This window comes from Lasioglossum baleicum, unplaced genomic scaffold (genome assembly GCF_051020765.1).
Source record: "Lasioglossum baleicum unplaced genomic scaffold, iyLasBale1 scaffold1686, whole genome shotgun sequence".
Classification (NCBI taxonomy): domain Eukaryota; kingdom Metazoa; phylum Arthropoda; class Insecta; order Hymenoptera; family Halictidae; genus Lasioglossum; species Lasioglossum baleicum.
In genome coordinates this window covers 10,236-33,374 of record NW_027470745.1, presented here as the reverse complement: position 1 = coordinate 33,374, position 23,139 = coordinate 10,236, and the positions used below count along the sequence as shown (strand labels likewise).

The window sequence follows — 23,139 nt, the reverse complement described above, 5'->3', positions numbered from 1 at the left end:
GGTACGTGAGAAAATTTTGGTGGTTCGCAGAAGAATGTTATAATTAATAATCATTTCCAATTTCTTTTTATATTAAATATATGCATTCTCCGTTAATAGTATAGAATTTCTCTAATTGTTATTTTACAAGCGTATTTACCTTTTTAAAAAATTTATATTAGTAATCGGTGGGATTTAAAATTATGAATTTAGTACGCGAAGCCCGAAAATTTGACGATTGCTGGCTTAAATGACCATTTTTAAAAGTTCCGCATTTTTCGTGTATTTTCTTTAAATAATATTATAATTAGCGTTTTCCTGTTATTCCGTTTTGTAAAGATTCTACTTCTTTTTCATTCGTCGGACACTTGACCGCGGTAGTTCTAGCGTTAGCGGCACCCTCTGCTTTTCGATATCGAATATTTTAACGCGTCTTTGAAAATTTTCAGGCCGAAAGTCGCGTCCTGTGTAGACTAATAAATTCATTCGCGAGTGCCGAGAGAGACGCCGCTGTTCAAAAGGAACGGAACAGCGTTAATTATACAGGGGTGGTTCCCGTCGCGTTAAATTCACTGTGTTCGTGCATCGGGCGAGCGATTTACTTTGCGTTACGAGCCGCATTGTGCCCGAAACGTCAGGAGTAACCTAGAAAAAGTGACGCATACTCTTTATCGGCCACTAAACGCGTGTGTTCTGTTTACCCCGCACTCCGTGCCGCGTGTATCCGAGCTACGATAAGGTGGACATCGCTGTTCAGAAACGTCGAGGTAACTCGAATGCCCTTAAGGATGAGCAGTGGACGACAAAACAGAATTACCTTCTTTCTTGAGTGAAGGAAAAGATGGCACTTGTTCAATGCTCGTTACGCTTATTTAATATTCGATTGGTTTCTGTGGATCTACGAGAGCCTTTTACGAACCTCGATTGGCCATTCTAGCTCGTTCCTCTTTCGATCGTGACGCTCGTTCACGCATTTTAACGAGCCAACGAGAGTTAAAGGTTGAATAAAATTGGAGACGTAGAGGGAAAATTGTAGCTCCATGGGAGTTGCAATTAGATCGGAATGGTATATTTATATTACTGCAAGTTTAATGGGCTGTGTGAGTAGCAGTGAATCGGGAAGAAGAGTTTCGTTCGGTCGATGAACATTTGAGATAGATGCGAGAGAGATGAAGTAGTAACAAAAGTGTTAAGGAGATATTTCGTTTTTATTTCAAATATCTTTTCCTACCTATCGTTGCTTGAAAACGCGTAGTGAAATTTACTAGAGTTTAAACTAAAACTTATCGTAATAGCTTTCTTTTTCTAATTTTTCTAACATACGCGTAATGTCACAGGGCACGTTTAAATTTGCAGCGATAAGGATGCGAAATTTCTCGTTGCCCATTGACATTTATACCTTTCAAAATGTCACTCATTTCAGACAGTATATTACGATGACTTATCTCTTTGTAACACGGTCTAAAATTTATGCATGACCCGATAGAAACGAATACCTAGCAAATACGCAGAATATTTATTAAATATTAATATCTACGAAAATGACATTTATGTTTAACCTTTGTCCACAATCATCAATCAGTGATGAACGCATTTCTGTACGTATATATCTATGCAAAATATACAAAATATGCAAACAATATTTGATAACAGTTGTATTTTTTAGAGTTCTCTAATAACAAAACACCAATTTCTATCTGAATCCTATAATTCTATTTTTCATTTTTTATATTTATGTATATGCACCCAGTACACATTATACCTAATTCCCACTAGAATTATTAAATATATCGAAATATTTTTAAAATCTTGTTTCAAATACTTACTTCAATTTTACAATTCCGTTGTAAAAATCCTTCAATTTTTACGTCTATTCATATATCACTATGATTATCATTATTTACGTATAATATATTCAGTTACTCATTATAGACCTATAGTCTATATAGTTCCAACGTTACACAGAAAACTATTTATCGATACTTTCTCCAAAAACTTTCCTCCAACAGTGAAGGTCGCGGCCCTGAAAAAAGTCTTCCCTATTTGAAACGAATTGTTCAATTACTTATTAACCAGTCCGAAATGGTATTCGACGAACATGCAGTAAGATATAATTTGATAACACACCCCCTAATTCACGATCGTTCTTCAATAAGGGTTGCCAACACGGAACTCGTACGTTTAAATTCTCCGTTGGTTATAATAATCCGCGGAAAAGGTACTCAACAAAAATTGTGCAAAATATTGTTTATACTCCCGGCGTGGTTCGTTGTGCTCCACCGTTTACAGCGTATACACTTGCAGCCCGTTATCCAATCTTGCTTTTACGCTCTCTTATATTACTTCATCTTCCGTGGCCGCTGTACGGAAACCGCGCTCGTCTCCTGTAGGGGCCTCTGTTCAGAGAACACGTCGTAAAACAAAAATTTTTCCAGCCCACGCGTAGGCGTGCCCGTGACCTGGAATTAAATAAAAACGTCCCTGTTCATCGGGACCAAGCCGCGAAGGCGTTGCAGGAGGAAATTGAAACCGTGCACGGTATTAACTTAGCTTGCATTATATCGGGATACAATATCGAGACGGACTTCCTTAACCAGCCATGCCAAACGGGCTGCATCGAAACATGCAACTTTAATAAAAATAACACGGTATCCTCGATTCGTGACAGACACTGTGCAGGGCGTTGCAAAATTGCCGATCGATGGAATAGGGGATGATAGGACAGAGCAGAGGATACTTTTTTCGCTGCGAGACGGCTGTTCCATTTTGTCACGTGGTTACGATGCAAGTAGAGATTCGGAATTCAGTCCAGTCTTTCGCGAAAAGCCGCGATTATTCTTTACCAGCGTTGCAGGAACGCGTGCTACGAATGTGTTACTGCCGAGGTATTTTTGGGCTGATATAATTCGGCATTTATCACTGATAACTACTTTAAAAGAACACCGAACAACGTACCCTACGTATGCAAATGGAGAATTAATAAAATGCATTTGAAAATAAGGGCTGTATATATTTAACTTACATACGTTAATTACGTTATTCATTTATATGGAATATTAATTGATTTGTAACCTTTTATTTCATATTATCATACAAAACCTGAAAATTTGCACTTTAAACTTTGCACATGCAATTTTCCATGGTTCTTATAAGATTGCTATTTGTTTCGCAGACTCTGTCTCCTCAGAAGATACTATATAACTAATTAAAAATTCCAGGAAGATTAGAAATATGTATTTGCCGAATTGATTGGCAAATTTTTTGTGTATTCTTTATATCTTGAGATACATAGACTAAATGCTTCATACGAAACATACATGTAGATGTAACATCTCTCATCTCTTTGACCCACTTTTAATTTTCCTATAGGTATCTTGAAAGGCGAAGAATATACAAAAATTTGCAAATGCTTTGAAAGGGATTGATAATTACTTGGTCCTTTAACTTTTGTCGAGAAGGGTTCATCGATGCAAACAGAATGTTCCTTTCGCCATCCACTTCCAAACTCTACCCTCTGATTCACCCGTAATTCTAGGACATCCTGTAGATAAGATTCCTATCTTTGGGAAGCAATTTCTTCTTCCACGGTTACCTTCTCTTTTTACTTTTCACTTCTTTCCCATTCGCTCCTTCTTCTAACGCCTACGCGATCAGAGAACAGTCGTTTGATCTATTTTCGAGGGATCGATACAAGCGTCCCTTTCAAGCGTGCTCTCGCACGCAAGAGGCAATAATAAAGGCGGGGGCACAATGCTGAAGGGTCTGAACGAGTACGTGGAAACAGTGGTCGCGTGTTATTTAAGGGGTCTTAGGTAACCGGTTAACCCGATCGAAACCGCCTAGTAACGATACACACCGTTTGTTTGCAGTACTTGGAAAATGGCACGACAATCAAATTAAAGAACGTCCGTTTCGAGGCGTCCGGCTCGTATTCCTGTCAAGTCTCGATGACGACTCCTATTTATAGCGAGACTTCCGAAAGCGTTCAAATGAAAGTTATAGGTAAGCCATACGACCATCTTTACGAAACTTCAACATTTCGTGTACCATTTTCTTTGCATAGACTCCTGCGCGAGTTCTGGCCATTGCAGAACAGCTATCGGACTAATGGCTTCTCTGCTGGTCGAACTTTCGTTGTCTGTGCTATGCTACGATAAATCATTTTTCTACACAATGTATCTTTCTATCGCGATATTTTCTATATGTGCTTTGCGTGAGTGGTAATGGATTTTCTCAGAGTTTCATAATTTTTAACTCCGTTTCTATAAATAGTCGGATTTAAGGACAGGAATGTTCAGATGCGTTGCAAATCCCTTATCTCGTGAAATTATCGTGTAATTATCCTGTCTGCGTTCTTGGAAACTCGTAGCCTTTGTTTCGAGATACCAATTAACTTATCTCTGTATTTTTTAATATAATGGAAAATATTTTTTCAGTGCTGAGTTTGGTCAGTCCTTTTGAACAAGTTTAAAAAGTTGGAGCGCATTGTTATAATATAGGTCGGTGTTAGATGGACCTAAATTTTCCCAGATTTTTTTGCTGAATAGAAGATTAAAATAAATAATGAGACTGGGATTTTGTATATTCTTAATAATTATTTCCAGTTTTTAATACAGAACGGTATGGCTTGTATGAAATTGTCAAGGATTTTTCTAACGTGATAAAGGGACGGAATTAATTGCTTCGTTAATTTTCCCACTATATCTCTATGTTATCTTAATCTGTAAGAATTCTCCCTCTCGTGAATCTGCGAGAAACGATTACGATGCTTTTCTACTTTTCTACTTACTTCGATATTTTAAAACGCTATAAAATGCCACTTTTGACGGGACGATAAAAAAGCAAAACAAACTGACTTCCACTTCGAATATTTCACTAAATAGTCACGCGAACATTAAAAACGTTAACTTATGGCGTGATCTTAAAAGAGAGGAACTTGGCACAATGTAAGAGATAAATTTGGAAATAAATATAGAGCTATAAAAAAAAGTTTCTCTGTAATACAGTTATCTATTCATAAGTCGAAAAGGAAGTTTTTAAAATTGGAAAAGTTAGAAAACACGTGAAAGCACTTCCAAACTTCCAATTAAAAGAATTCTTCATTCCAACGTCCCCACCATGTCACAAAGAGGTTAAAACCACATTGATTTTTACGTATTTTACGCTTTAGCCATAAATGTCTTCTTTAAGTATGAAAAATTTATATCTACATGGATGTTAAGACAATTTTCTTGATGGTTCAAATTAAATATTTAGCCGCATAAAAGCAACGTCTTGAGCTGCAATTTGATGTAATTTCAGTTTAATAATTAAAGACATCAATTTACGGAAACTCGACCTATTTCGTCTTCGCGGATTTTTGCAGGGAAAATCAAGAAACTTCATTCTTTAAGTTTTTTTAATATGCAGATTACAATCTAATATATTAAGCTACAATACGATATAACGTATAAAAAAAGAGTTAACACGTTAACTAGTTTATTTTTGAAATTAACGTTGCGAAAATTTATTAATATCTTCTTTACAGCATAATGACATACAATATTAGACGTCAATTGATAACATGCTTAACATACTACAATAGATATCGCTCACATGGTGATCGCATTGTTTCCTCACCTATTTGGTCTTTGCGGAGATTAAGGAACTTTATCATTGAAATTTTGTAATATTTTCTTCGTAGTATAATAACGTATAATAATGTGTATCATCCTATAGTACGTTACGAAATATATGCAACGTTAACATGTTAATTAGCTTATTTTTATCGTTGCAAAAAATGTCGAATTTTTGCAAATTTATTGCAAAGTTGATTCATATGCGTCCCATAAAGCTCAGACACGCTAATATTTGCATTCGCGTTTCTGAAACGAAGGAAATGAATAACAAAATAATTATGCGCAAATATTATACGCACTTATTACAACGAAACGGTCGAACGAACAATAAAAATGGATTGACAGAAGTAGAATTTTATATTTTGCAATAAACATACTTAAATTCGCCTGTATCTTAACACTTTTCCGGATTACAACTTCCAGATTGCTTCATACTCTTTTTTTCTTCTTTAATCAGGAAAGAAACATTCCTTTTCGATAAGACGCCGAATAAAAAAAAAGTCTCGAAACGATGAAAGGTGCTATCAGCCAGGTTCATCCTTTCATCGATCGATCAGCTAATTATGCAATCGTTCTGCCTATACCGTGAAATAAAAATCGCGATAAAACACGATGTCTTTGCAATTATAATGTGCCGTTCAAGCATAAAAATGTTATATGACTTTTATCGGCATAAATCGGGACAGGTCGCGTACAGGCTGCACGTTTCGCTCGGTGTAAAACACGAAGGGAATACATTTGCAAGCGTAATCCGTAGAAGGGAAAAAAATGATCGCAAATATCGAACTCGTTCCACTTGCTGGTAAAAAGAAAAAGTATTAAAAAATGAAAGAAAAAAAAAAAAAAAAAAAACGAAAGTTAAACATTTAGCCAAGTCTGAAGCTCCTGAAGCGTTCCTACCCGAGTTGTTCGTGGTAATTCTGTTCTAATTAGCTTTATGAAATTGCGTAGTAACCACAGACTGAAAACCCGAAAATCACGTTCAAGAAGAGCATGTACGTGGTGGGCGAAAGTTTAGAGGCGAATTGCACCTCCTCGGCTGCGCATCCAGTTCCTCACTTGACTTGGTACATAAACGACAAGGAGGTGAGTAAATGTCAAAGATAACAGGAAACTTTCTTCAACGAACCTCGAACGAAGTAATTTTTACTCGGTGATGTCGTTGGCTTTAATTAGCGACGCAGCCGTGCAACCTCTTTTACGTTTAACCGGTTTTTGTATCGTTCGTTAAGACCTGCAATGAAACAAAAGAGTTAAGCTGGCGTGTAGAAACGAGTAATCGTTGAATTGCGGCATAGCAAGTTTCAAATTAGCTCTCTATAATTTGTCACTTGGAAGTGATAGGCTTATATTTCTGTGTCTTCCTTGTCAACCTAATATATTTGTGTCTAATTTGTAACAATTACTTTCGTGTCGTTGGTTTATCTTTCAACTATTTTTATTTTACCACTAATTTGTGCATTAGTCTAGTAATTTGCGTATGTATAATAATTAACAACTTTTAAGTTAAATTAACATCCACTGGGACATTTTCGATCTCTTATTACGTAAATTTGGACTTTAGAAGGTATTCGTTGCTTTGAAAATTAACTTTAATTAAGGAAGATAATAAAACGAAAAATACTTGCATTTGTCTAGATAAACATGATAAATATTATTTATCATTGATGGTAGATTGAATAGAAATTTTTTTACTACCATTCTGACTGATGGTTTCTTTTGTTTGTTACACTAGGTGGATATCAGTCTGGTAAACCACTATCCGCACACGTACCACAAGGACCAACTGATGTCCGCTACTGCGAAGCTAACCATAGAGGTGTCCGCGTTGCACGCTGGGGAGAATGGATACTTGGAGATCAGCTGCTCTTCAACTATTCCTGATTACCCCTTGCACCACGTGAAATATGCTGATATAAGAAAGGAAACGGTCTCGGGTAATTATTCCATTCAATTTTCAAATAATTTCTGTCTTGACTTTCATTTCTCTCCTTCATACTTTCAAATAACGAATATGATTTAAAAAAACCTGTAAATTTAATTTACGGCGACTCATTTTCAGGAATTTACCTTTACGCGATTCTCCAGCGTTATTTAACACTAGATTTACGGGACCCGTCAATTTGACGGATGGGTTGCTTCAATTATACGATATTAACAGATTTAATTAACTTATATTAAGTCTGTTAATATTGCGATTGTTTTCAAATTAAACCCATCGTTTGTTTTTTAAAGAAAATATGTGGTTTTTTCACCCTAAATCTGACGGGTGTCCGTAGAAATAGATATTCAAAAAACCCCCGTAAACCTAGTGTTAAATAACTGTCGGGAACTAATTTTATAAAAAGTTAGGTTCTATCAACATCAAAGAGCCAAATGAAATTTGTATTCGTTCCATTGATAATTGCTATATTTTCCAGGATAATTGGGAATTATTCATTTCTAAATAGGTTTTATTTGAGGCTTAATTTCATATTGAATATCCCAGCTGTAATTCGATTATCAAGTATTAGATTACATTACATTTTTTTTTGTTTGGTAAATGTTTTTACGTAAATCTACAAATACTGTTTCTATAGATCATATTTGTTTTATCTGTATCAGATATCGAGAACTCGTATTTAGACAATTTCTCAATCAGATTTTCGGATTTTATTCATCCTATTTGTAATATTTCTGTTTTCCAGCTTTTCTACTTTTTTTCTCTTTTTTTTTTACGCGGAAACCATAGACAAACGATTTGCGTTTTATGAAACTTGACCGATTTAAATTGGAATTCGCTTTTCAAATGGAAATTTGTTTTTACGGATAGAAATCGATACACGAGTATTAGGCCTGGTTTACAAACTAGGAGAAAGAACTGTGTATCGCGTACGATGTATTTCTCTGTTCGTTTTTTCTTTTTCCTTCAAAAAGCATTTTTCTACTCAAATCTGCTAGCCATGAGATTTTCATCTCAAATTCTTTTTCTATGCTTCACATAAGGCAAAACTAATGAATGAGATGCGTAGCTTCAAAAGTAGGCGTTCTAATTAACCCGTTTGAAGCGCTATTGCACCGCGAGAGAAAACGTCTAATTAGAAATAGCAATCGCAAAATTCGTACATACCATCTTCAGTCTGTGTTACGTCTAACATCGTAGAAATGTCGTTCACGAATTCGGATTACATTTCAGTCAACCTTAACACACAATTATACTAAATGATTACAATACTCAATGCTTATACAAACTATTTAATGTAAATTATTACACGTAATGAAAGTGAGAGGAACTTTAAAATTAAAATTAATCAAAATGGGAAAAAATATGCGATAAAAATAGTGATTTTCTACATATTTTATAACTTGTTTTTTCATTATTATTATATGATTAATTCTTCTAAATATGATTAGTCCAATATGACAAAAAATATCAGTGTAGCTATAAAACAAAAAATATTTATTACTACAGAAATTTTCATTTCTACATTACCCATTCAAAACAGATCAATTTTTATTGACGACCTTACTTACCATAGTATCGCAAATTAATAAATTTCTCGTAATTTTTCCATTTTCAACTAGAAAAGATTCCAAATTTAGTACCGAACAAAAATTTTACAGATAAGAAATAAAAGATAATTCACCTCTGTTTTCATCGGTAGTATCGAATTTTATACTTGTGAATTTTTCAAGTGACACCCTGCATCGCGCACCGTGCGTTTCTAACGTGAGATATCTTCTTTGTTCGTTGTTCCAGTGCAAATTATACCCGCGCCGATCGGCCGAGTCCTCAGCACCGAATGTCGCGTGGGGATGGCCCCTAGCTACGTTACTGTGCATACTCTGCGTGATGCACAAGATCATTCCTTAATAAAAGTCAATTGCTTTAGGATAATTAAACGAAAGAGAAAAGAAAAAAAAATTAAAGAAAGGTGGAGAAAAAAAAAACACAAGAAAAAAAAAACGCAAAAAAAAGATGTGTAATATACGTAAACGAAGTGTAAACACGAGTGGATAAAAGGGAGAACTTGTGGGAAGGGGGGAATATATATATTATATACATACATATATATATAAATATATATATATATATTAAAGAACGAACAATCACAATGTCTTCCTTGATTATATCGAAATACACGGGGCAGCGATTTTATTGTCTTGCAGAAATTTTATAAACCTCATATAGACGCGGCTTCTTCGTGCAACTATTTTCGATTGTCGCTTGTATCGATCGTTATCTATTTCGCGGAAATATTGTCGAATCCCGGGAGTGAATTCCGTTCGTTTCCTGGTTGTTTTGACTCGTTAAGAGCTCACGACCATCGAAACGGCGATAGACGAAAATAAGTAAAATGAAAAAGAAAAAAATATGGGAAAAGAAAAAGATAACGTAGTGAATAGTAATTCGCCGGTTAACAGTGATTTTTTCTAAAAAGAAAAAGATGAAAAAAAGATAAGCACACAATATACACGGGCGCATTTTTCTTCTTCCATTCTTCGTAACGTCGACAGCAAGATTAACCCGTTTACCATCGTTCGAGATCTCTGTATGTACATATTTGTTTTTGGTTCAAGATCCTTTAACTATGTTGACACTATATCGAATAGAATAATTTATTCGCTCGTACGAAATCGTCGAGGAGAATTTATTGTATCCGCGAGAGTATATACGAAGTACTGTTTTATCTACAGTTTAGAAAACTATCTACATATCGCTATTTCATGATTATTGCGACGCCCTCTCGAAGCGATCCCGAGCATTTCGATGGGCAGATCTGTTCGTTTCGGTCGGTATATCATAACGATCGGAGACGGTGTAATGAATGTCAATTCGTAAATCGAATTTCTTGTTCGAAATTAAGAAGTGTAATCGTATAGTTATCGTTTCAAATGAACGTTGAAGTATAATCATATATAGTTTCTTGGAAGACACATATCACTGATTTTAATATCTATCGTTCAGATACGTGAAGTTTCTCTATTGAATTGACATGTTTATTTCGATCGAAAAATTAACCACGATTTAACGAGAACAAACGAGATTTGCATATTTTCAGTGTATCATCTTGAATCGTGTATAATTATATTCTTGTTTCTTGTTTTCTTGTCGGCACACATAACCAAAGATGAACATTGTGATCGATTATTTAACGTTTTTACATTCCTAGTTCTAGTACAATCTAAGTACTCGTTGTAAAGCTAATTTAAGTAAGAACGAAGAATTACCTATATATTTCATATACATATTATCGTATAAAATGATATGATAAGTTATATAGGTATGATACATACGAGCTTCGTACACGTGTGCATGTGAATGTTTTTGTTTTCAAATATCTCAGATATTTATATAAAAAGATTATACATATATATGTATGTTTGCTAGCAAACGCAAAGTATAGTCCAAAACTGGCATCCTATTGACAAATCAGAAATTAAGACTGTTGTACCTTGTTATCGGCATAATGATATAATTCGTCGTTAATGACGATGTTACTTATTTAATACGCTATCACTGTTCTTTAATTTAATCTCGTTCCTCGTATTTCGTATAAGACGGAGATATATCAGATATTTGTACGTATATTTATTATCGATGTAAAAATGATTCCACTTAAAAACACTCTCCTGTATAATAATGGCGTCTAGTTTTCACGAAACGCATTTATATGTAATTAATGTAAAGCCAGCTACATACGTTTAATTATACCGTGCAATAAAATTGTATGTTATAGGTAGCGAAAGAATTGAAAAATCGTCGCATGTGATATGCAATCTATTACTAATTATTAGCACGGTTCGTGCATAGGTTAATTTTACATCGTGCCTAGAAATATATAATTCAGGCCAAAACAATATCCTTATTGATTATTATACGATACAATCATTATTTACATTTCCACGTAAATATTACAGTATATGAATATTCCCTAAAATATATATTCTGAACTGCCACTCTATACTCTAGTATTCCCTATTATTTCTTTCTGTTTTTTCTAGTAACTTTTGTTTTATCATTCAACAAACTTATCGTTTATGTCTAAACTAGTTACAATCTGACACTACCACGAATGTTTGTACCATAAAATTTTAACGAGCAACGAGCAAATATGTCATTTAATCGCGCCACATGTGAACTCGCGAAAAATTGTCATAAATGCGTAATATCGACGTAGAAAAATATAACTTTCCTATACTTATTTTAAACCCGTCGTTCAACTTTCAACACAGTTTTATTGCACACTGTAATCAATCGTCTATAGCTGACTTGGTAAACCGTACGCACACGTAGGCTTGTCCCATAAGAACATAACTTGTTCGTTACAGCGACGAGCCCTATTTTTAACGAGAAGTAAAAAGAGCGAAAGAATGAAAGAAAAAGTTGTACGCGATCAAAGGGGGAGATCTGGTTATTTTGTTGCCACGGGCGTGGATTTCATGCACGCCTATAAATGTCTACACGGGGCAGAAAAACAACAAGGTGTAATTATAGAATTTCCTTGCCTACGCACCGCGCTCTGCACGTCGATCAATAAAATTGTGTATACGACGGCTTTCCGGGACATCCCACGTGTGCACGATTCTAAAACGCTTCCGTTCCCCTTTTTCTTCTCTTCTTTTTTTTCAGTTTAACGTGTTCTGTGCAAGGGAAGAACGAGAGGAAGAGTGATAGAGTTAAACAGATAGAAAGGAAGATAGAAAGAGAGAGAGAGAGAAAGAAAGATAGAAAGCAAGGGAACCAGTGTGAGTGGGAGAGAGAGAAAGAGCGTTATATCCATAATGGTAAGAGATCTTTAGCAGGTGATACTTTCGACGTATCGTGCAACATATCGTAGCGTTATAATTACACGTAAAGAGTTAATCTTTTCGAGCCTCACGGCTACTCGATTGTCCTTGTTCTCGAGAGCCGCGCGATAATAGTCGCGGCACAATGCCGATACAATGGAGACGCTGACGAACGCGACCCAGCTCTGGGCACTATACAGAGTGAGTCGCCCGAAACGGAATTTAACTTGAATAAAATTTCCTGAATTCGATGGACAATGCGTGGGACTGATTTAAATGGTTTCGAGGTACGAATGATTATGATTACACTCTTCAAATTGTTCTCCTTATTCTATCGTATTTAAAGATCAGGTGGTCCCTTTTTTTTTTTTACAGATTTTCTTTTACGAAATTTGCGAAATCGCGACAGCGATAATATAATTATAAATTTCTACGGTAAGGAGACTTTATAATATTAAAATTTTTAATAACGATATGTAATACTCGATATCGAATCTACCTCGCGAAACGATATACGGAATATATAATTTTCAGGGAAGTCGAAATTTCACGCCAAATCGAAGAGATCTAAATTTTGTCTGTGAGAATAAAAGCATTTGTTATTTATTAACAAAGTAGCAGAGAAGATTTGAAACGGATCGAAGTTAGTTAATCGAAATTGTGAAAACGAATATGTGTACCGAGTATGTAATACGAACCTGTCTGGTCCTCGAAGCTATTGAAATCGTATCACCCTGTGGATACCGCTCTGGATACCGCAAAATGGAAAACAAAAGGCGACCGAGTCGCGGGAAAAGCGGCAAATTTCCGCCAGTAGCAACCAGTGTCGTAGACAAATGATCAAGATGTTGTTGTTGTTCACGTTGATGTCTTCTTTTCAAATGCTGATTGTAACTACAAACGAGATTCCATCGAGCGACGATAAAACGTTGGTCAATTCGACGAAGAAAATACTTGTGAGGGTAGTCGGCGGAGAAATCACTGACATAAGAAACTACCCGTTTCTCGTAGGTGAAATGCGCCCGTGACGTTTCCTAAATATTATATAAAACTACGGATACTCGAATCACTCTAATCGTCTCGAGGAGATGGTGAAAAATATAGCAATAGAAATCGTCATCGAGACTATGTCAATTTATGATATCTTTCCTAACAAGTCTCGATAACGGTAAGAAGGCAATTTCTCGTAAGTTATTTTATTAGGATTCATAGAGAGTAGCAGAAAATGCGTAAAATGTTTCCTATTAACGGAATTGATCGATGTAAAAGTAACAGGAAAATAATGCACAGGATGATCCAGAAAAGAAGGTTAAATAATTTAGGAGATTATTGAAAGCAACGTATCAATATAGGTGTGCAAAATAATTCTGAAGGGGACAAGCACTTAATTCTTGACTATTAATATCAGCGAAGTATATAGGACACTGATGAAACGATTCCAGATAAACCGGAAATTTTTTTAATTTACGTTGGAATGGAAGATAAAAGAGGGGAATATCTTTTATAATGAACTGAAACGAGAATCTGATATTAAATGAACTTCCTGATCTCACAGCATGTCCCCATCTCCTCCAGGATTAATTTGCATTTCTATGTTAATAGAATATCTTCTTTTTCCCTCTTTAATGGATTTATATACACCTGAATTATTTAACTTTTCTCTTAGATCATCCTGTAAAGCAGTTCTTTGATTAGTTCTGAAAATATTATTCATATACATTAGAATAGCAAGTTTCTCTGGAAACGATTAGAGTGTTCTTTATGAATATCCTAGTTGTATCGGTAAGATGTAGGGGTTCGCTGATGACGAAACCGAATTTTCAATGTCAATTTCTCGTAGGTCTCGGTCCAACGGCGACACTTTAGTCATATCTGCGGAGGTACTTACATAGCACCGAGATTCGTTTTATCAGCCGCTCATTGCATGGTCAGGTGCGTTCTAAGACTGCGACACTTCTACAGTCTATCGCTCTTCGCCCTAAAATGGTAGCAGTGTATCTTTAACGTGTCGGATTTTGTGACCAACAGATTAGTGAAAATAACGAATTAACGAAATGTTCATAGGTCTATTTATGGCAACTCGATGAATTATGGAATTGGTGCTTGTACATGCGACTGCACGATGAATACTCATCGTATAATCATGGGAAATATTAGATAGACAGATCGGGAGTTTAGGGGATAATTTGTATTATTTAATTAATAGGAAAGAACCGAAGGAATTGCAAATAATTAAGATAAGAATTTTTTACAATTATTTTTCTTGAGCTGGAAAAGAAATGAGTTCAGGAATTTGGATATTGAATTGTAACATATGAAATGGTTTGTTTTTAATATAAGGCAGAGATATTTGAATTTACCGATAAAATGTTTCATTAGCAGAATCAACTTCTAGTATGAAATTCTAAGAATTTTAGGGTATTATTTTGTAGAATTTATTAGCGAGTAACTACGATCGATTGCATGAAGTCATTCGTGCCATGAAGAAGACTTATAGTCTTCGAATATAACAAGATTTCGTGTTCGAAATCATTTTAACGGTATAAAATGTGGCATATATGTTCAACCATTGTCACGAGAGGCAAGAACATTGATATTGACTTGCGATAATTGCCTGTGTGTCTATAAATAGAATTTAGAGGAACCTCGTAAACAGATAGACTTTACTTGCAGAATATAAACGATAAAACTAAGGTAACGAATAAATATTGCGTATGTTACAATCCAATATAAACAACGTAAACAGTTCCAATCTTAGGTACCAACAATTAATCATTAAGTATAATACTTCTAACTTCCTTTTTAAGATATTAAACTTACACGTGGTTTTCACATTAAATAGAACTAATCGAGTTCCGTTTACCTACACATATGAAACAACCATTTTCTTTTCAATTTTTCAATCCTACAAATGTATCTTATATGCGGTTAAAGTAGTTTGCTCAAATCCATAGGGACAAGAACATAGAATCGATTTTCTTTCGGTACTCGTGGTACAAACGATTTTGTAGGAATTACGATTTTGTAGGAGTTAGTTCATTGAAATAAAATGCGCGATAAACGACGTCTACAGTTATTTTTTTATTAAAGTCATAAATAAATGAGACATCGTTACAAAGAAGAGGAAAAAAAATGGAATTTACTACTTCTCGTGTATTTTTATGCTACCATTTTATGGTCATAGAGCACTCTCCGCTCATAGCGCTTTCATTGCTATCATAGACACGTATGCTGCTTTTTAAGGTTTTCAAATGCGACAGATGCGAAACTTATATTAGAGCTCTACTATAGCTCGTTCGAAATTAATTAATTTAAGGCCACTCATGTGCTAATTTTCCACCGTATCATTTATACGCCAGATAGATAAAGGAATTGATTTAAAAGGGACATTATGAATGAAAGAATCCAATATTTTACTTTTAAATAGACATATTCAGATATATCTTTTGTAATCGCTTTTCTTATAAACACATATATCCAGCAGAATTAAATGGAAAGGATATTTAACATCTTCGTTAAACATATCGATTCCCTTTTGTAGTTCTGCTATAGAATTTTTTATTCATAATTTTATTTTCTTTCATCCGTAATGCTTGCCCAATAAATTATGTTTATTTTATACCCCTTCCTTTACTTAAAAAGGACTGCAATATGTAACGAAATTGCAGGAGGAAATAACGTGCAGTGCATAAATAATATTTATGATGGAACAAGTGGCCTTGATTAAGCTAATTGATTTTGAATAGACTATAGCGCCATCAATTTTACTATCAGATTGCAATTCTGAATTAAATTAACGCGATCGTTAACCTTTAGATTGCTAAATGTGCAATCTAGAATAGACTATCCGTGTTTTGAGTGAATCTATAGGAAGAAAATAGCTAAATATCGATGTTCGATAATAAGTTGATGAAATGACTAGGTAATTAACTAGTCGTCGATTAAGCCGTTAACTGGGTTAATTTTCGATTAAGAAGTATTTATATTGATTAAAAACTGAACAGCAATAAAAATTGGAGAACAAAAGAGAAAAGCTCTTCGAAATACTGATCAGTTCAATAGCTAAAATAACAAGCTACAAGTAATACTTTGTTTTTTCTCGTATAAATAACATTACTAAATCTTTTAAATAATTCAATCCTTGCTCGGTTAACGGATTAACACTGAAAAAAAATTTAAAGTTCCAACAAAATTTACTTCTTCGTGTACCATTTCATACCTATCAGCATACGTAGTAGCGTGTATCAACGATTGTAGCGACCACAGCAGTGAAAGGGTTAGCGGCGTTAGATCGTATTAACGACAACCCGAAACGAGAACGAAAAAAAAGTTAAAAACAGAAAAAAAAAGAAAGAAAATAAGATAAGAAGCGAAAACTGACAATGTAAGTGCGCTAATCATTCACCACTATCTTTGTAATCGGTTCATCCGTTTTCCATCGACTTTCCCAGACGCGTTTATTATTTTCCGCGTGAAATCAGCTTTCTCTCCACTTTGGAAACAAGGAATCAGTGGCCGCCCGTGATGATCCTACGAAATTAATATTGTCATCGTTCTGTACGAAAGTTCTTATGTGTGCGTTGAGAAAACGAAATTTCGGAAAAAGCGAGAAGCGAAAAAAGAAATTCACGGAGAAAAACGAAAACGGAACATGTAAGAATACGAATCTAATCGGAAACTGATCTGAGGAAATCGTTCGTATAGACCGATAGCCGGTGGCAATTGGATAGCCGAAAGTCCACGTCGATTCTACGCGATCGCCGGAGCCACTTACGTGTACTTTCCAAGCTGGAGTTCCATTCAGATGGAATTGGTAGACAGGATATTCCCGCACACGAACTTTAGATTCTCGAACATGCATCACGATATTGGATTGTTCAGGGTGACTATTATGTGTATATATAAACTCTATGTGGAAAATAAAAATAAACGAAAGAAATGAAAAAAAAAGAGAAAACAGAAAAAAGGAAAGAGACGAGATTGAATTTCTCATGAAAGTTCCCGGACCAATCAAGGAATAATCGGTTGTGATTTATTTTTCTATTTCTTATCGCGGTCAGCTTTGTAAACGCGTTTATTCATCTCTTTGATTATGAAAAGTTCAGTCGAACGAATGTAAAAGAGAAGGAAAATCGGAATGGAATGAAAGGGACGAATTTAAATCGATATATCGTATCGATTATAAATCTTTCGATTGCAATTTCTTTTCTCTCGTTAAAAATACTTTCGCGTGATTTGTTATACGTGGAAATTGAATCGAAGGGAGTAAAAGTAGGAGAGAAAAATATTTAAGAATCGATATTCTATAACAATTGTAAATTAAACTCGACCATTTTTATTTCCTCGTTTCTCATATTCAGTTTCCAACTTTCTTTCATATTAATCGGTACATGTAAATTCTACGGAGTATTTTAAATTAAAAGAAGAGAAATATAAAGATCGAGAGAAACAAAAGGAATAAATTAAACGCGGATTAATCGACTGATCCTTGCTCTATCTTCGCGTTTCCCTTTCATGTCTAACTTCGAGAAACCTTCTGGTTTATATAATAATATACAAAACATGGAAAGAGGTCGGAAGGAAAAAAAAGATGTAAGAAGCTAGAATCCGAACGAGAGACCTGATATCAATAAAACATTATTCCATTGATTTTCATTTTATTTTCATGCTTATTTTTACGTCCAGCTTCAGAAACCCTTTGACATTAATTCGCACGTGAAATACGCCATCCTTCCTGCTGCCTATGATGCAAACATTTTCCAAAGGTACACCAACGCCTGCACTGTGGTTGGATGGGGACATCATATTCCTGGATCCACTGTAGGTAGTTAACCGCATCTAGTTACTTACTGTCATCTGCAAAAATTGTTTCATATCGATTGACGAGGGTAGAAACAATCTGCTGGACATTGCATTCTGCAGAGCGTGGGAAATGCATGGCAAGTGCTCTGAATATGGGATTGAATGCAGAAAGAATACTCACCGAGTAAATATAGATGACGCATAGCGAAACTTTAGAATTCCGATGGATTGATCTTTGATATTTGAGAGAAACTAACAAAACTGAATTTATTCATATTATTCTTTTTACTTACGTTTCATCCTACGTTTTTATTCCATTTTATAACTTCCTTTCGATTTTCTTCATTCTACGTTTTACCTTATTTTTTATCGACAGGTTTACAGTTGTCTCGTAAATTAAACGAGCTTATCTCGAGTTTATCAATGTCCTTAATTATAAATACTCGTGTTTCTGAAAAACTATAATTTGTTATTAAAATAGTTTAAGCAGTTAAACTTGGTTAAAATAAGTTTGAGAATAAGCAGCTATGTGTAATTTTTCCATGCGTTTCCCCTGCATTTTTCCGAAAAGCTGTTCGAATTTATAGTAATATTCGAATAATTCGAGTAATATTCAAATATTTATAATTCGAATATCACGAATTTGTAATGTCATATGCTGTAGGACTTTCTGAAGATATTTTCTGAAGATGTTTTCATTTGGATTAGATCGTAAAAATATTTGTTATTTCATTCGTTCATTTGGTGTTTTACTACCACGCAGCACTGCTCTCGCTTCACTAACATCGACAGTACCTTATCTACGTGTAATCCGAGTATCAAATGCAACGATGCTTAAATATAACGTGATAAACAAGATTTGACCAATTACAACAGGATAGAAGGGCTTCGGTACTGAAAATTAACAAATTACTCAATTTTTGCGATTAATTCACGAACTTTTGTAGATGCATCGTAAATCTGAAACTTCAGACAATATTCCCATATAAATTTCATAAATAATTTGGCGCTAATTCTATAGTAATTAGTAATTGTTTGACGGCATCCGTGATTTCGTAACAACCGTCGTGATCTTTCGTGAAAATATTTAATAACGAACGAAACTAGAAGCAAAATATGAACGAATATGATACTTGAAGATGCCTAAAAATATCGTTTATACAACCTGCGCATAAAGTTCGTGAATTGATTGCGTGAAAGATAGTAACGACAATAATTCAAACACTCTCTGCAATAATCACTAATAATTAATTAATTAGGAAGAAATTTAAATCGAATATTATATTGGAAAGTTCTCCATGAATCTGCCTTCACGATGTACTTATAAAAATTAATGAATTAATCGTAGAAAGTGAGTAATTTATTAATTTTCCAATGTCAAATCAAAATTCAAACAGAAACAACGATCAGTGCTATCTATGAATTTGAACGTGAAGCTTGTGCTCCTCTAGTGCCATCAATGATTTTAACTGGAAGTTTGTACAATATATACTTCCAGTTCAAAACCACAGATGGCGCTGACAGTAGTGTATATTTGAATTTTCATTCCACGATAAAAAATTAATATAATGTTCCAGCTAAAAATTACAAATGACGCTGACAGTAGTGTATATTTGAATTTTCATTCCACGTTAAAACATTAATATAAAGTTCCAGCTAAAAATCACAGATGGCGCTAAGATCATATTTCAGAATAAATTCTTTCCACTCGATATAGGACAGATGATGGTATATTAATATTGCACAAATTTCCAGTTAAAATTCATAGATGACGCTAGAGGCGCACAAGCTTCAGGTCCAAAATCGTAGATGGCGCAGATAGTATGTTGCTTTGAAGTTTAAATCGGCATTAGAAAATTAATAAATTACTCACTTCCTGCGATTAAATCATGAACTTTTATAAAAGGATCTTTCAGATCCATGAAGAACTTTATTTTATTTTTCTTACTTTCTTTACTTACTGACCTTAATTACATTACTTTTCTCACTGTCCTTACTTACTTTACTCCCTTTACTGCCTTTATTTTCCTTACTGTCTTTACTTATCTTACCTTACTTTCTCTGCTTTCTATACTTTCCTTAATTTCCTTAATTTCCTTATATCTATCAAAGTTATATGTTAATTAAGAAGCATTAAGGCAAGTAAGTAAGAGAGAGAAGGAAGGTAAGTAAAAAAAGTAAGAAAAGTAAAATAAATAAGAAGAAGGAAATATAAGTAAGGCAAAGTCAGGAGAATGACGTCATTTCCAAGAAATGCTAAGAATTCCTGGAAATGACGTCATTTCTTGGAACTATCTCGGTAATAGACCTCCTCGCATGTTATGTATTCCTGATACGACGAGCTGGCAAAAGTATTATCCACGAAGCCGCATAATCTTTTTCCATACAAGCGCAAAAGTATTGTCCACGGAATACCTCCTCCTGTGTTATGTGTTCCTGATACAAAGTCCCAAAAACGAGCAAAAATTTCTCGATCAGCAATTCTTGGTCAATTTTGGGGCTTTAAATCAGGAATACATTACATGATAGCAGGTTTCTTGCCGAACAATTCCGAGAAATGACATTATTTCCAAGAATTCTTTTCAGTTCCAAAAAATGACGTCATTTCTACGAATTTGCGTACCCTTCCTCTAGATTTTAACTATTTTACTTACCTTTCATACCTTCTCTTCTATACTTACCTTCTCTGCCTTACTTATTTTCTTCTTATTTATTTATTTTGCCATTCTTACGTTTATTACTTACCTGCCTCTTCTTACTTACCTTTCTTACCTTTCTTACCTTACTTACCTTACTTATTAATTTTATATATTGTTTCAACAGGTAACCTTTATTTTCAAAGATTATAACTAACTTGTGTCTAATTTATAACTAACTTATAGCTAGCTTATAACTAATATTTTAACTTTGATGCGTAGCTCTTAGCTTGGTGTGAGTTTTAAACTCACACCAATTACCAGGTCTCACCACGTGGATGTGACTACGGATCGAGACCTCGACATAGGCCCTAGTGGCCCAAACCTACTGACGATATCCGTATTAAAGATATCCTAACCTAACTTGGAGTGAATTTAGTTAAAATGACTCTATTGACACTTTATTATATTTCGTGTTTTACAAAAGAGATTTATTTCTACTAATTATTTCTACTAATTCCATTAATTGTTACTTTTCCGCCTTAATAGTCAATAATTTTTTCACTTTTATTATAAATTTACCTTGCGAACAATTTCTTATTAACAGTCGGTGTAATAGTTTTTAAACTTTTTGTAAATTATATGTATATTTTAGCTTGTAATTATTATTTTTTTTAATTATTATTTATTTTTTATTATTATTATTATTATTTAATTTATTATAAATTTATGTTACAAGAAATTTGTTATGAATGATATTTATTTGTTATTAATCATAAATGTAATAATTTATAACCTTCCTGTAACGTATAAGTACATTTTAATACGAATACCATACAAGTTCGAATAATAGCCAATATTAATTAATTTTTTCACTTTGTTGATAATAAATTTGCTAATTAATAATACACTAATAATATTTTTATTATTAACTGATATATTTTTTGTTGTTTATAATTTTCATAGTATAAAAGTCACAAATGAAGATCAAAATATTAAATAAAATCATTGCAAATACAAGACAGATATTTACGTTGTAAATACTTACGTTGTTTGACTGTAAAGTCTTAAGGAATAGTATTTTTTTTTAGTAAATTGTACTCGGTACATACTGTGGTACTCAAATTATGCGTAGCTACGGCACTGTCGACGTCAGTGAAGCGAGCTGTGCTGCGCAGTAGTAAAACACCGGATAAACGTTACCAACAATTATTTTTATGATGTAATCCAAATGAAACCTGTTTTAATTATTCTATTTCATGGTATCGTCTGCAGAAAAGCCTGCAACATACGTTACTATTCAGCAAAGTCGTGTCCAATAAAGACCTTTTCCTAGAAATGCAAGAATATGAGTAAGATGTATGTTCGGAGATTGATTTTGTTGGCTAAACTGAATATGTTTTAAAACATTACTGTTCCAAATTTCTAAACAAAAAGGAGAACATTGACTTTGTTCGACATAATTTTCTCATTAGAGAATTTTCGCTATTATTTTTCTGTACTTGTGAAACAATCTAGTGCAAATAAAATTATGTTTTTTTTTTACTTACTATACTAATAAAAATATTACTAAATTTATAAATAATAATATACCAAAATAATATTATTTAGCAAGGGAGTGGTACATATCTTCGTCACGTTCAATTACCATTAATACCAACAGAGGAATGTCCAGTTGAAGGAGTAGATAAAGATTTGCACTTATGCGCAGGCGTATTAGAAGGTGGACGTGATGCTTGTCAAGTTTGTAATTATTTACATATAAATTTAATGTATCTAGTTAAATCTTATTCTCTATATAATTAAACAAATTTTAGGGTGATAGTGGTGGTCCATTATTATGTAATGGTACGCAAGTTGGTATAGTATCATGGGGAAAAGGCTGTGCTCGGCCTAATTCTCCAGGAGTGTATTGTCGATTAGATTTATATTTAGATTGGTTAAACGAAACCATACAAAATAATACTGCATCCCATACTGTTTTTAATGTTACCAATATACTCATTTTAATAATATTTTTTATGATATAAAATAAAATTATCATATTTAAAATAAATTGCATAAATAATAAAATAAAATAAAAGATAATGAAAGCTTTGTACTTTATTGTAATAGCGACATTAACACTGTGAATTGAAATAAATTATATAATTTTTCTATATTCAAACTTAATACTATTTTTAAATACTACTATATTTCTATGTTTCCTTGCTATTAACGTAATATTAAATTAATAAAATTAATTTGTACTTCGAGTATTTTGAAAACAATATTAAATTCAATTTAAAAAATTTAATTTATATTATTTACCATTCGTTCTACCGTTCGACCAT

The 23,139-nt window shown here is 33.8% G+C and overlaps 1 protein-coding gene and 1 pseudogene across 1 annotated transcript; both read left to right on the top strand.

The window, feature by feature from the left end:
• Positions 1-2,061: 2,061 nt before the first annotated feature.
• On the top strand, positions 2,062-9,450 carry LOC143220874 (uncharacterized; annotated as a pseudogene).
• Positions 9,451-12,524: 3,074 nt separating this feature from the next.
• On the top strand, positions 12,525-22,930 carry LOC143220873 (anionic trypsin-2-like). The gene is made up of 5 exons (XM_076446456.1): positions 12,525-12,569; positions 14,209-14,295; positions 22,418-22,549; positions 22,624-22,785; positions 22,922-22,930. The coding sequence occupies exons 1-5, from the start codon at positions 12,525-12,527 to the stop codon at positions 22,928-22,930; spliced, it is 435 nt and encodes a 144-aa protein (XP_076302571.1).
• Positions 22,931-23,139: the final 209 nt, after the last annotated feature.

What these genes read in the sequence shown, in the direction of transcription:
- LOC143220873 (XM_076446456.1), top strand. Translation starts at nt 12,525, where the DNA reads ATGGAGACGCTGACGAACGCGACCCAGCTCTGGGCACTATACAGA. An exon ending in TATCAGCCGCTCATTGCATG is followed by an intron (nt 14,296 to 22,417) that starts GTCAGGTGCGTT and finishes AATATTATTTAG; the next exon opens with CAAGGGAGTGGTACATATCT. An exon ending in GTGGACGTGATGCTTGTCAA is followed by an intron (nt 22,550 to 22,623) that starts GTTTGTAATTAT and finishes AACAAATTTTAG; the next exon opens with GGTGATAGTGGTGGTCCATT.